This window comes from Dama dama, chromosome 31 (genome assembly GCF_033118175.1).
Source record: "Dama dama isolate Ldn47 chromosome 31, ASM3311817v1, whole genome shotgun sequence".
Lineage (NCBI taxonomy): Eukaryota > Metazoa > Chordata > Mammalia > Artiodactyla > Cervidae > Dama > Dama dama.
In genome coordinates, this window is record NC_083711.1 from 10,813,600 (window position 1) to 10,827,432 (window position 13,833).

At 42.8% G+C, this 13,833-nt stretch overlaps 1 protein-coding gene across 5 annotated transcripts in view; it reads left to right on the forward strand.

The window, feature by feature from the left end:
• Positions 1 to 12,315, forward strand: part of TIAM1 (TIAM Rac1 associated GEF 1) — a 451,658-nt gene extending 439,343 nt beyond the window's left edge. For all 5 annotated transcript variants that reach the window (XM_061134344.1, XM_061134343.1, XM_061134345.1 and 2 more), the window contains 4 exons: positions 420 to 522; positions 4,081 to 4,168; positions 6,161 to 6,333; positions 9,858 to 12,315. In XM_061134344.1, the coding sequence (XP_060990327.1) occupies positions 420 to 522; positions 4,081 to 4,168; positions 6,161 to 6,333; positions 9,858 to 10,327 (834 nt within the window). In that variant the 3' untranslated portion in view covers positions 10,328 to 12,315. The remainder of the gene's footprint in view (positions 1 to 419; positions 523 to 4,080; positions 4,169 to 6,160; positions 6,334 to 9,857) is intronic.
• The last annotated feature ends 1,518 nt before the right edge of the window (positions 12,316 to 13,833 follow it).

Here is a 13,833-nt window from a genome sequence, read left to right on the forward strand (position 1 = left end):
CAGCCCAGGATTCCAGCGTTGCTGTTTTTATTTTGAAAATTAAAACAATTTAATTTTTTAAATTAAAAGAAATTGAGTTCAGTTGATTTATAGTATTGTGCCAGTGTCTGCTGTACCGCAAAGTGACTTAGTTATATGCATGTAGACAGACATTCCTTTTTCTTATTCTGTTGCATGATGGTTTATCACAGGCTGTTGACTACAGCTCCCTGGACTATACACTGGGACCTTGTCGTTTCCCCATCCTGTGTGTAATAGTTTGCCTCTGCTAATCCTAGACTCCTAGGCCCTCACCCCCCCCCCACCCTTGGCAACCACAGGGCTGTTCTGTGTCCGCAGCGTCACTGGTTTAGAAAGTTGAGGGTCTGGTCCAGACTGAGACGTAGATCTCATGCACCTGGTTCCTTCTCTCCCTATAGGTGGGATCGCACAGGCTTTCAATTTATGAGGACTGGGACCCCTTCCGATTTCGACACATGATTCCTACCGAAGCTCTGCAGGTTCGCGCTTTGGCAAGTGCAGGTAAACTCTGAAACGGGTTGGGTACATCTTTCTGTGTATGAGCCGTCTCTCTGAATCCACACTCTTGGCTCCAACCACTCCACCATCTTTTTTCTTCTCTGCTTATGTCTCCCTTCCCTCAGACTTTTCATTGCCTCTTATTTGCCCAACGATTTGTTAAATGATCTAAGTGAATGGACGTCATGCCTTTACTACTGTTCAAGGAATTCTATTCATTCTGTTATATATATTAATAACTTTACAGTGACACATCTAAGTAGCAGTGAGTCTTGTACTTCTGGAAAGAATCTTTGAGACCGTGAGCAGACAAAGCCCATGTAAATAACTTACTGGACTTTTAACTGAGAGACCCCAAAAGGCCTCCAAAGCACAAAAAAAAGCCATTGAATACGTTGTTTTTTTTCCTGAAGCATTACAAAGCTTTATCTTTGTATAAGCATGAAATGTCACTTCTTCTTCTGTTACCCAAATATCCGTGAAGCCAGTTGTCAGGTAGTGATGAATGTATTGGGTTGGCCAAATAGTTTGTTCAGGTTTTTCAGTAAGATGCTACAGACAGTCTTGAACTTTTTGGCCAACTCAGTCCTTGATTAGATGGTGCTTTAGTGCATGAGAAGAGAAGCAAATGTCAGCATGGTATCGACTTAGAATAGCAGTGTTTCTGTGACTTGGGCCCCATCCAGGGCTTCATTTGATGCTGTATTCAGTTTAGTTCAGTTCAGTCCAGTCGCTCAGTCGTGTCCGACTCTTTGTGACCCGTGAATCGCAGCATGCCAGGCCTCCCTGTCCATCACCAACTCCTGGAGTTTACCCAAACTCATGCCCATCAAGTCGGTGATGCCATCCAGCCATCTCATCCTCTGTCGTCCCCTTCTCCTCCTGCCCCCAGTCCCTCCCAGCATCAGGGTCTTTGCCAATGAGTCAACTCTTTGCATGAGGTGGTCAAAGTACTGGAGTTTCAGCTTCAGCATCAGTCCTTCCAATGAACACCCAGGACTTATCTCCTTCAGGATGGACTGGTTGGATCTCCTTGCAGTCCAAGGGACTCTCAAGAGTCTTCTCCAACATGACAGTTCAAAAGCATCAACTTTTTGGCGCTCAGCTTTCTTCACAGTCCAACTCTCACATCCATACATGACCACTGGAAAAACCATAGCCTTGACCAGATGGACCTTTGTTGGCAAAGTAATGGCTCTGCTTTTTAATATGCTATCTATGTTGGTCATAACTTTCCTTCTGAGGAGTAAGCATCTTTTAATTTCATGACTGCAGTCACCATCTGCAGTGATTTTGGAGCCTCAAAAAATAAAGTCTGATAGGAAGAGGCAATTAGCAGTGGTTCTCCCAGGCACACCCTGGGAGGAGCAGCTTTGGGGTCAAGTGGAAACTCTTGGAACACGCTAAGCCCTGCCCCACCTGGACAGCAGGTGCAGCTTTCTGGAAGTAAAGAGAGGCTGAGAAAGGGGGCCTCTGCAGGCGCACTGTCATCTGTACTCCTGTTTGTGTTTCTAGTGTCGACTAAAAAATAACAGTCACAACCTGAAAGTAGAGAGTTATTTTATTTGGTGGGAAAGTTTAGGACTCCGAGCCCAGGAGACAGCGTCTCAGTAGCTCTGAGAAACCTGTTCCAAGGAGGCAAGAGGGGATGTCAGGCTATATACAAGTTTGCCACAAAGGGAGCAGGCAGTCTGAACATCAAAGATCAGGTATTAAGTTAAGGAATTCAGCATTCTATGTATGGTTAGATGCAAGCCTCTGGGCTCACTGAATTCATTCCTTTCATATGCACCTCAGCCATCTGGGGCCAGTCTGGTTTTCCTGTTCACACTGCTTCTTGCATTCCCCCATCTCCTCAGCCGTCACTGTAGGGGCTGGCAGCATCCTCTGGAATGCAGTTTGGGGAGCCCTCATTCACCTTTGGAGGCCAGAAATCACTGATGGCTGTGACATTTCTAGTTTATTAACATGACAGGAGATATATTCATTTCACACTGACGTCATTGGCATTACTCATCTTCTCCCCATTTGCACTTGTCCCCTCCATCAGCCATAAGATGGGTTCTAGTCCTTGTAGAACCAACTCTTTTCCTAATCCAGTGTCATGAGGACAAACTTTCTGCAGTGTTTGGTAAACCTTCAGTTACTCACCCAAGTTAAACTAGAAATCACTTCCTTCACAGCTCTTATGCATTGCACAAAGAGAACTCAAATGCAAAAACTATGGCTGGTAAATGCATTGGGGGTGACTATTTGCCTTCAGATATTTGTCTGGCAAACCTTCTGGCCCAGAGATTTACCCTGTTGTTTTTTTACTCTGATTGATTAGTAAAATTGATTTACAGATGAATTTTCAGGAACGTAGAAATCTTAGGTCTACAAACAGGTCTAATAGAATTTTGAAGTTTGGGCTGTTAAATGCTAGCATTGTCTTACTTTACAGTCTTAGGTTGAGAGTTATCCATTTCCTGTGTTTCCTTGTGCCTGGTTTATATCCGGAAAAGCCCGTGTTTACAGCACACTGTAAAGGCTTCTCAGGCAGGAATTTTGCCTTCCTTGAGGACTGAATACGTGAAGAACTTAAGTTTGGAAAACAAAGCCATCTTTGTGAATGTGACATTCCATTCTCACCCTCAATATGTTTTCATTCAAATCAAGTTTAAAATCATCAAGACGGAAGCTTATTTTTATGGCGTTGTAAAGACTAGCCAACACGTCTCCTTATACCAATGAATTTGAGAATCAGAAGATGGAAATTTCTAGATTTTTGTCTGCATTTGGGAGAACTTGTGAAACTTACTTTATATGGGTCCTGGTTGGGTTTGTGTGATGAGGGTTTGCTGTGACCAGGGTGTGGAGCCACAGGGTAAGCCTGAGACTTCACAATGTGCAGAGTTCAGCATGCCTGCCATCAACTGTCTCCTTTATAAACACTAGTAATGAATAACATGGTAAAATAATATGATCTTCAGGCACTGAGAGACTTAGAAATTACTTCTAAAAATAGCTTATTCTTACCTTCTCGGATACCATCTTTGCTTCACTCAGATTGGGCTCTATGTTGGACTGAGAAAGAAGAGCCCCATTTATTCCCAGGAGATTCTTGTCCAGGGCACCAGGCCTGGTCACAGGGGGAAGGCTGTCCTGCTGGTGGAAAGGGCCTGCCTCTCTTTATCACTGGCCTACATTGGAATCTTGGGCTCCATCTCATCCAACTGTTGCCAAAACAACGAATTACTTAATTAAAATAGTTCAGCTAAACGGGCGGTGAAGCTAAAAGGGTCAGTTCTTTCATCAGTATGATTGACCGATTGTCCTTTTAGACCATCCAGAGGGAGATTTTAGCAACTGGAAATTTTCCAAGCGTTCTTTTCTTTTGTATCCATTAAGCTCTCAATCACTTAGCCTCTTGAGATCGTGGGACAGAAATGAAGTTGCTTTGGTCTTAAGCGGCTCTGCACTATTTAATCTTGACACCAAAGCATGCAAGATGCTTTTATAAAAATGCAAATAAATTTCTTTGAAACATACTCTCATTCATCCTTGTTTTAATTTACCTAGATGCGGAAGCAAACGCTGTGTGTGAAATCGTCCATGTCAAGTCGGAGTCTGAAGGGAGGCCGGAGAGGGTCTTCCACCTGTGCTGCAGGTGAGTCTGGAGCCATGCAGCGTGGACTGTGCTGCCCAGGGCCGGGTGTGACTGTGCGTGGCGCCCCCAGCCCCTCTCACTTCTCTGGACCAGCCTGTGTGTCCTTAGAAGCTATATCCTTTTTCCTATACATTTGAGAAAGTACTTAACACTTAATTGAGTAAGAGTCATCGGATCAATTAATTTTATTAGAATGCAGACAGTAACCTGGTCAATTTAGTATCTTTCTGAAAGGAAGTTGGAATTTTCATACATACCTAACATTCGAACGAGGGCGTTCTTCCCCGGTGTACATTTGGTGGGTTAGAAGGACGTGGTTGTCTTACAATGCTTGGTTTTGGGGTTTGGGTGCACTGTTTGTACTGTAACATCCCTGAGATGCAACAGATGGGAGAGTCAGCGGGGAGGAGGTGGGCATGGTGCCCTGTTGCCGGGATTCATCATCATGCAGAGAGAGTTCAGCCTGGGGAGGCTAGCGCAGGTGACTCAGGTTCACCTGCAGATCTGGAGTGGAAGCTGAACTTACAATGTGGGCTTCTACTTATTTCTTCTTATTCTTACCCTCCCCTCCCCATTCCCCTCTGCTCCTCCTTCACCTCCTTCTCTTTGGGCTCTTGAGAATTTGCGAATTGCACTTTTCTCAAGTGCAGCCCATACTTTCAACAGAATGAATATTTTATGGTTGTTAATAATATTTTACAGTGTGACTGCTGATGTAGTAAGACGCATTTACCAAACATCAACTAGGCTAAGCGCCTTTCATGCATTATTTCAGTTAATCAGCCTGAGTATTATTAGTATTATTATTATCAGCCTCAGTATTTATTCCATTTTTACAAATGAGGTGTCAAGGTTCATAGAGGCTACTTTACTAAAACCTTATATCAAATGAACTCTGAGTTCAAACTCAGTGGATTTGACTTCAAAGCCTGTATTCTGTATTTCTGCTTCACCTGTCTGTGTTGGATGACAGGGAACAATACATCCAAATCTTGGGAACCTGTTGGAACTAGAACAGAAATTTTTTTCAAATAATCTATGTGTGGTTTAGCACCACCCTTACCACATGTGGCACTACCTTTACCACATTATCTATTTAGGCTAATATACACATGGTTTTGTTGTTGTTGTTAAATCCATAGGGTCCAATAAGCTTGCCCCAGAGATGCCATATTCATTGTAATAGGGACTACCAGGTAAAACTTACCTGGGTTAAAACATTGAGATCTTAGCAAGAAAAATAACTGACCTAGGATGTACTTTGGGAATTGGGACTTGGGAAGATTTTTCAGTTCTTAACAATGTAGCTTTAATATTTTCATGTTGACATGTGCCATGGGAGGCACTGATATATTTAAAACATTACTGACCAGAGATGTATTAATATGTCTTTTTTGTTGCCCAAATGTTATTGACCGGAGTCGTTTCAATTTTCACTTACATAATATTGAGTTGGCAAAAAAAGTTCGTTCAAGTTTTCTGTAAGAGACGATGACAAACCTGAATGAACTTCTTGGCCAACCTAGTAAATCACTGGCCACAGATGTTAGGTTCTGCAGAAATTCCCCGTTCAGTAATGTGTTAACAAGGAGGCCAAATTAAAGGAAGCTCAGGGTGTTGGGGCATTATTTCAGGGGCGCTGCAGAGCTGTGAGAATCTCTTGGCTCCTTTGTCTGTGGCTCAGCCTTAAGTACTGAGAGCAGAATCTGGCAACTCTGTCCGTAAAATCCATCTCTCCATCAATCTATTCAGTATTGGGGTGCTCTGTCCCAGATTGGCTGCAGGAGATGAGTCACAAAGCATAAAGGGAAAGGAGTACGTGTTCTTTATCGCCAGCGATGAAACCGCTCCTCGGCAGTGAAATTGGAGTGGTGACCTCCCATCTTTAACTTTGGTCCTCAGGGATGTTTGTTTGACTGTACCTGATAGCATCAGAAGTTCACCATGTGTTAAGTGCTGTTTCCCCAACACATGTAAGTCTTCTTTTCATAGCTCCCCAGAGAGCCGAAAGGATTTCCTGAAGGCTGTGCATTCCATTCTGCGAGATAAGCACAGAAGACAGCTCCTGAAGACCGAGAGCCTTCCCTCGTCCCAGCAATATGTCCCTTTCGGAGGAAAGCGGTTGTGTGCGCTGAAAGGGGCCCGGCCGGCCATGAGCAGGGCAGGTACTGTGGGGATTCAGACGTTCAAAATCCCCGTCACCCCCACTCCACTGTAGAACTGATGTCCTTGTTGAGCAAGACTTAGATGTGGCCTTGTGGCGGCTAATGTTGGAGTACATTCTTTCCTGGTGTGAGGTTCCCTGCCTTTGCCTCCCTCCGTTGATTTAAGCCTCTCGCCCTCCCTCAAGCTCTCCCTTGGCTGCCCTCCTCCTCCTGGCTGGTGAGCTCCCCCTCTCATTCGCCAAGCCAGGAAGTGAGCGCCTTCTCCTACTTGGAGGGGCTGTCTTAGCCTGCTTGCCGAATGAGAGCTGCTGCTTTGCATGACAGCCAGCTTTGTCCAGCAAAAAAAAAAAAAAAAAAAAAGCAGTGTGTGATGTCTCAGCAAGGTCACAGCCCATCATTCTGAGAACATGGTGGCTTTGTCCTCCAGAAACACAGCCAGGCCTGTTCTCAGTAGGGAGGCCATGTTTGGTAGACCAGATGACCCATCAGATGTTACCCTCACCTGTGCCTGCAATTTTAATTTTAGCTTCTGTGTTGATTTGGGGAAGCCTTGAGCTGCTATTAGAAAAGAAGAATCTGGAATTTAAATGGTCCCAGAGTAAATACTCTTTTAGGACTTATTCTATCACCTTCAAGCAGTAAAGATCAATACTCCCACCTGTAAATAGCATTAAAATCTATCTAGGAAGAAAGATATTTTCATAACACTTGGGTATTAAAGACATCAAGATTTAACATTTTTATCACTTCTTTCTTAAGAAGCAATCCAAAATTTTGCAGGGAACATTCCAATAAAAGAGGCTTCCTTTGCATTCGCCAAAACACCTTCTGTTCTGGTGAATTTTCTGCTTGTTCTCAATTGTGTTGAAGAGGCAGGTACGGCGCTGTGAATGGTTGAAGGTTTTCATAGACAGAACCTGCCTAGCTTGACAGGGTATATTACACGCTAAGTACCTTAAGTTCAGCTAATGTTAAAAGGGACTAGTTACATCTATTCTTCAATCAGTTGCTAAGTGTTTATTGGGAACCTGGTACAGTGAACACCTAGCACTCTTCTGGGCTTGCCAGTATCCATACTTCCCCATCCATGATTTCTCCTGGAGTCCTCATGTATTAAATAGCTTTGCTCATCTCTTTAGCGCTTATAGCAGAGAATTTCACCTTGGAATTATCTCATTTGTTTCTTTTACTTTCCAGATGTATTTAATCAGGATTGGGACTATGTGTCCCAATCTCAGGAAAACCCACTTGTCATTGGCCAGGTTTTAGTTGTTAATTGATGAACCTAAAGTTAGAGCTCCATTCACTTTGAAACTAAGCATTTGTAGTCTGTAGGACTCTCAGAAGTTTTCCCACTGAGATCCCTTTGGAAAGAAGACAAAGTTGCTACAACCTACCCTATTATCTTGAATATCAAGAGAGAAAGCCTTGATGTCAGAGCCTAATGGCTCATTTTTGGCTGAAGAAAGCCTTTATCACTTTGCTTTTGAAGTTCCTCACTCTCATCAATCACATTAGATGATTTAAAAATGCTGTTTGAGTGGGTCAGCACTGTATTAGCTAATCAGTCTTAATAGTGAGTAATGGTGGCACTCAAGTTAAAGATCGTCTCTTGGAACCCCATAAGGCTGGCTAGGTTATTATGTGTTCTTTTAGTAAAGGACAGATTTTTAGGCTTCATTACTCATTATCGTGATTCACGACACCTGGCTAGTTTATTTTTCCTTTTGCTCTTGTTTGAATAGAACAGTAAAGGCCAATATTCTGCCTCCCTTCACCAAATGTCTGCCAGTGATCCAACTACACATTTTTTTTGTTGTTTCAACATTTTCTTATGGAAATTCTTAGACATATAGAACAAATGAAAGAATTATACACATTCCTACCTACTGTCTGTAATTAACATTTTTATATATTTTCATTACCACATATCCATCCATCATCCATCAACTCATCTTGCTTTTGACACGTCTTCAGAATACAGACATTAGCACTCCTTACCCCTAAATACTTCAGCCAGCACATCCTTGACAAATATTTCCAGTATTCCAGTTTGGAATTAAGGTAGTTCTAATATAGTGATTGGAGAGTCGGGTTCTACTGTGATGATATTGAGGTAAATATTGAACAATAATTTTGGCCTCTTTCCAATGGAGTAGTACTATTTTTTTATTCTTTCTGTTTTGTATTTTTCCGGGAGTGATTTTCATTCCCCGACTTGAATGAGAAGGATGATGACGGAAACACAGGGATCTGAGATAGAGATGGTCAGAATGGGAGCCAATTTAGACTGTTGTCCGGCTTACTGACCTTGCACCTGCTATATTTGAAGTCAAGGCTATATTTGGCAGGACATAGGAATACTTCTTGCAGCCCTGAAGCAGTTTAATGAATTTCCAGGTATAGATTTCAAGAAAGCAGCTCCTTATTGGTGTCTAGGCTCCCCCCTCCTATGGGAAAGCACGTGGTACATTTCACTGGAGAAGTGGCAGTGTTTCCATGTGTCTTTAGTGTGTGTGTGCCTGTGTGTGTCTGTGTGATTGTTTGCTTGACTGGGTGGCATATTTTGTTTGTTTTTAGTAATACTGACTTTCCAGAGGGCAGTGAGGTGAAAACACAGAATACAGAGATTTGTTTTTCTTAACTGTTAGTCACTTTATTTTGCACTTTGCTCATCAGCTGCTTGAGTATTGTATTATTCCTTTCTCATTCCACTCAGGCACTAGTAGTTTAATTGCTCTGTGGAAGAGAAATTGGAGATACATAGAACAGAGTCAGGAAGGGACTAAGGCTCAAAGTTGCTTTAGCCTCAGTTTCATCTGAGGCTTTGTCAGAAAGAGGACATGACATCTCTGAGACCCAATCTTTTCTGGAGCCTCTAAAAAAACAACGGTGTACCCTTAAGGTACCTGAAGATCCTCAAGAAATGTTACATTCAGAAAGCAATATAACTTGGACCAGTATTTTTCCCTCCTTGGTACATCATGGTGATTTCTCTAAAGACGGTGAAACTCTGAAAGCATGTCCATCCTTACTAAAGGCCTATTCCAGCTAAATGACTCTAGGACAGCCCCTGGGGGATCCTCAGAGCACTGTGCCACAGGCCATGGTCAGGAAGGAGAGCGCTAATTAATCCCAGTGGCAGTGGTGGACTTGACAACAGCAGGAATCTGTATTACCTGCCTCCCAGGTACACAGGTAGAGAAATGGATTATTTCAGAAGGAGTCAAATCCTCTTTTCCCCATAACCTACAACCCACCCACGTCCCTATCACCACCCGCCACCTCCTTGCCCTTCCATCAGTGACTAGAATATCCTCTTAAGCCCAGACATCTGTGCCAGGTAAAGCCCCCGTCCCTGCGCCCCGGAGACAGACTGGACTCTAAGCCCCAAATGATACCTAGGCCCTAAATGCATATCTCATAGTCTTTTCCTGTCCTTTAGCTTGTATTTGCTTTCTGGATTTTCATCACATGTAAAGCATGTGGGGGTTTTATTGTTATATTTTTGTGTGTGTGTGCAGTGTCCGCCCCAAGCAAGTCTCTTGGGAGGAGGAGGCGGCGACTGGCCCGAAACAGGTTTACCATTGATTCCGATGCCATCTCCGCCAGCAGCCCGGAGAAAGACCCCCAGCAGCCCCCCGGTGGCGGGGACACTGACCGCTGGGTGGAGGAACAGTTTGATCTTGCTCAGTACGAAGAGCAGGATGACATCAAGGAGACAGACATCCTCAGTGACGATGATGAGTTCTGTGAGTCGGCCAAGGGCGCCGCGGCGGACAGAGACCTGCAGGAGCGGCTTCAGGCCGCCTCCATCACTCAGCGGGAGCGAGGCCGGAAGCCCCTGGACAGTCACGCGTCCCGCATGACGCAGCTCAAGAAGCAAGCCGCCCTGTCGGGCATCAACGGCGGCCCGGAGAGTACCAGCGAGGAGGTCATTTGGGTTAGGCGCGAAGACCTCGCCCCCTCCCGCAAGCTGAACACTGAGATCTGACTGTCACGTTCCCCCCATCCGTAGCGAGTCCGTGTAGATACGTCTGCCGCCCCCCACCCCACTCCACCGCCCCCTACACTCCCCCCACGGGACCCGCGAGGGGGGAAAAAAGCTCCCTTTAAGTCGCACTCTTGCACACAAACAGTTTTGGCAGCTGACTTTGTTCTGAAGCCATGTAGCCACCCAACTTGATCATTTTTAACCACATCGGAAAGAATTGTTCAAGAATCCCAAATCAGTTTGAGCTTCTGTATGTTATTACTAAGGGCTTTTATTTATTCTCAATTAATCAGGGCCTAAAAGAATTAAAAAAAAAAAAAAGAAAAATTCTACAGCACTGAAAGGCAAACTACCCCAGGAGTTGAACTATGTACAACAGATTAGCTTAAGGGATAGCACATGAAAAATTAATGAGGACTCTATCTGAAATTAACCCAGGAGCCACTTCCTAGTTGGGAAAACAACTGTAAAGCTGGCAGTGTTCTTTCTCCTTTCCCTCTTAAATGTCCGAGAATTTCTGTGTATTTTAAGAATGTGTGAGGAGAGGGTGAAGATTTATGTTTTGATGAGCCTTTTTTTATTTTTCCATTTTTCCTCTTCTGTTCTAGTCTATGGCTGGTCTTACTCGATGTCGGTGTTCGGAAGTTCTAGTTTTGCATAGAATTATAAAGATGCCAAACTCCTTGAAAAGAGACCCAAATTTATCACTTTAAAAAAAACACTATTTTTTGTATTTTATCTGAGATGCAGGGGGGCACAAACAGATGAGACTTTTACAGTGTTAGTGTAACTCTGAGTTTAAAGAATGAGGATTTTACCTTTTACAGAGAGAGTGAGGTGTGGTGATTTTATATTTATATATGAAAGGCCAACAAGATGCTTAGGAGAAGCTTTTTTCCCAAGAAGCAGTTTTTTTTTTTTTTTTTTTAATGTTTGAATCTCTATTTGAGATGGGAGCTTGGTTGGATTAAACGTGACACCGGAATGGGCAGTGTGTGTGTCTGTTGCACATGGCGGGGGAGGGGAGACTCCTTCTCACGGGGTTGCCATGGTGATCATTGGTTTTCCCACCATAGTTACATCTCCATCCGTAGATGACCTACCCCTTCCCTGATAGTCCATAACCAAACCTCTTAACAAAACAATCTTTTCAAAAACATGTCTTGTATTTAACACTTTCTTCATGCCAACAAACAGGGTAAACATGCTAAAAAAGAGAAAACAACTAATGTTCTACTAAACAGATTTCCAAACAGGATGAACAAAAACAATTTAAAGCACTTTCAATTTTTTTTTAAAAGGTTTATAGCTTCCCCCCCCCCCACCCCCCATTTCACAATGTCCACTTCCTAAAAAAGATTTAAATAATATGAAAACTTTCTTTTTGGGGAAAATATCTATTTGGTGTTTGACACATCAGTAGGTACTTTAAAGACCTGAATTTTATAGTAGCTTTAGGAGTTATATTTTATAAAAATCAGTTATGAATTTATATTTCCAGACAATAGAGAGTTCAGAACATCACGCTCTTGTGCCCCTGCTTGCTTTTCCTGCTTCCCCACCCTGTATCCCTTCCCTTTCGGGTTTCCAGGGCTTTGAGCTTGATCTTTTGAGAGTTTTATTCTATTAAATTTTTGCTATATCTTCTGATTTTCTTAAAGAGCTTTAGAATGGTTTCTATACCCTTTGTATCACTGCATTGTTCCATATCATCTCTAATTCGATTGTGTCTGGGTGGAAAACTGAAGCGGAGGCTTCTAATAGTCCCACTGACCAGTCCCAGTGCAACGGGTTTGTCTGAAAATGCTGGAAAGTCTGGTGCTTGGAGAGGGTGCCATTGTCTCTTGTACATAAGGTCATGATGTGTCTATGTCAAAAGTTCTTATATATTTCTTTTATAAGCTGAAAGAAGGTCTATTTTTATGTTTTTAGGTCTATGAATGGAACGTTGTAAATGCCTGTCAAACAATAAAAAATATTGAAAAGTGGACAGTCCTGTGCTTTTTTTGGATGGAAGGATGGCTATGAACTGTAGAGTTTGTGGGAGAAAATACCTGAGGATGCCTTTTTGTTTTTCTAAATAATTATCAAGACCAACAAGGGAAAGCTGACGTGGTGGTCCTTTAAGTTTTTTAGTGTGTTTTTAAATTGAGGTGTAATTGACATATAACTTTATGTTAATTTTAGGTACAGAACATAATATGTATATTGCAAAGTGATCACTACAGTAAGCCTAGTTAACATCATCACCATCTATAGTTACAAAATTTTTTTTCTTGTGATGAGAAGCTTCAAGATCCACTCTCCTAGCTACTTCCAGATAGGAATATAATATCATCAACTTTGGTCACCATGTTGTACATTGCATCCCCGTGACTTATTTTGCAACTGGAAGTTGTACTTTTCGATGTCCTTTATCTGTTTTGCCCATCTTCCACCCGACCTCAGGCAACTCCAGTCTGTTCTCTGTATCTATGAGCTTGGCTTATTGTTTGTTTGTTTTTTTTTAGATTCCACATACCGGTGAGATGATAATGGCATTTATCTTTTGCTGTTGATAGAGCTTGAGGCTTTTTTCTTTCTTTTTTTTCCCATTTATTTTTTTTATTAGTTGGAGGCTAATTACTTTACAATATTGTAGTGGTTTTTGTCATACATTGACATGAATCAGCCATGGATTTACATGTATTCCCCATCCCGATCCCCCCTCCCACCTCCCTCTCCATCCCATCCCTCTGGGTCTTCCCGGTGCACCAGGCCCGAGCACTTGTCTCATGCATCCAACCTGGGCTGGTGATCTGTTTCACCCTAGATAATATTCATGTTTTGATGCTGTTCTCTCTAAACAGCCCACCTCGCCTTCTCCCACAGAGTCCAAAAGTCTGTTCTGTACATCTGTGTCTCTGTTTTGCATATAGGGTTATCGTTACCATCTTTCTAAATTCCACATATATGCGTTAGTATACTGTATTGGTCTTATCTTTCTGGCTTACTTCACTCAGTATAATGGGCTCCAGTTTTATCCATCTCATTAGAACGGATTCAAATGAATTCTTTTTAATGGCTGAGTAATATTCCATGGTGTATATGTACCACAGCTTCCTTATCCATTCGTCTGCTGATGGGCATCTAGATTGCTTCCATGTCCTGGCTATTATAAACAGTGCTGTGATGAACATTGGGGTGCATGTGTCTCTTTCAGATCTGGTTTCCTCGGTGTGTATGCCCAGGTTTGATCCCTGGGTCGGGAAGATTCCCCTGGAGAAGGAAATGGCAACCCACTCCAGTATCCTTGCCAGGAAAATCTCATGGACAGCCTGGTGGGCTGCAGTCCATGGTGTTGCGAAGAGTCGGGCCCAATTGAGTGACTAACACTTAGCTTGTGTATGTTAATCCCAAGCTTCTAATTTATCCCCCCGTCACATTTCCCCTTAAGTAACCATACGTTTGTTTTTGAAATCTGTGAGTCTGCTTTGTAAATAAGTTCATTTGTGTTATTTTTTTTT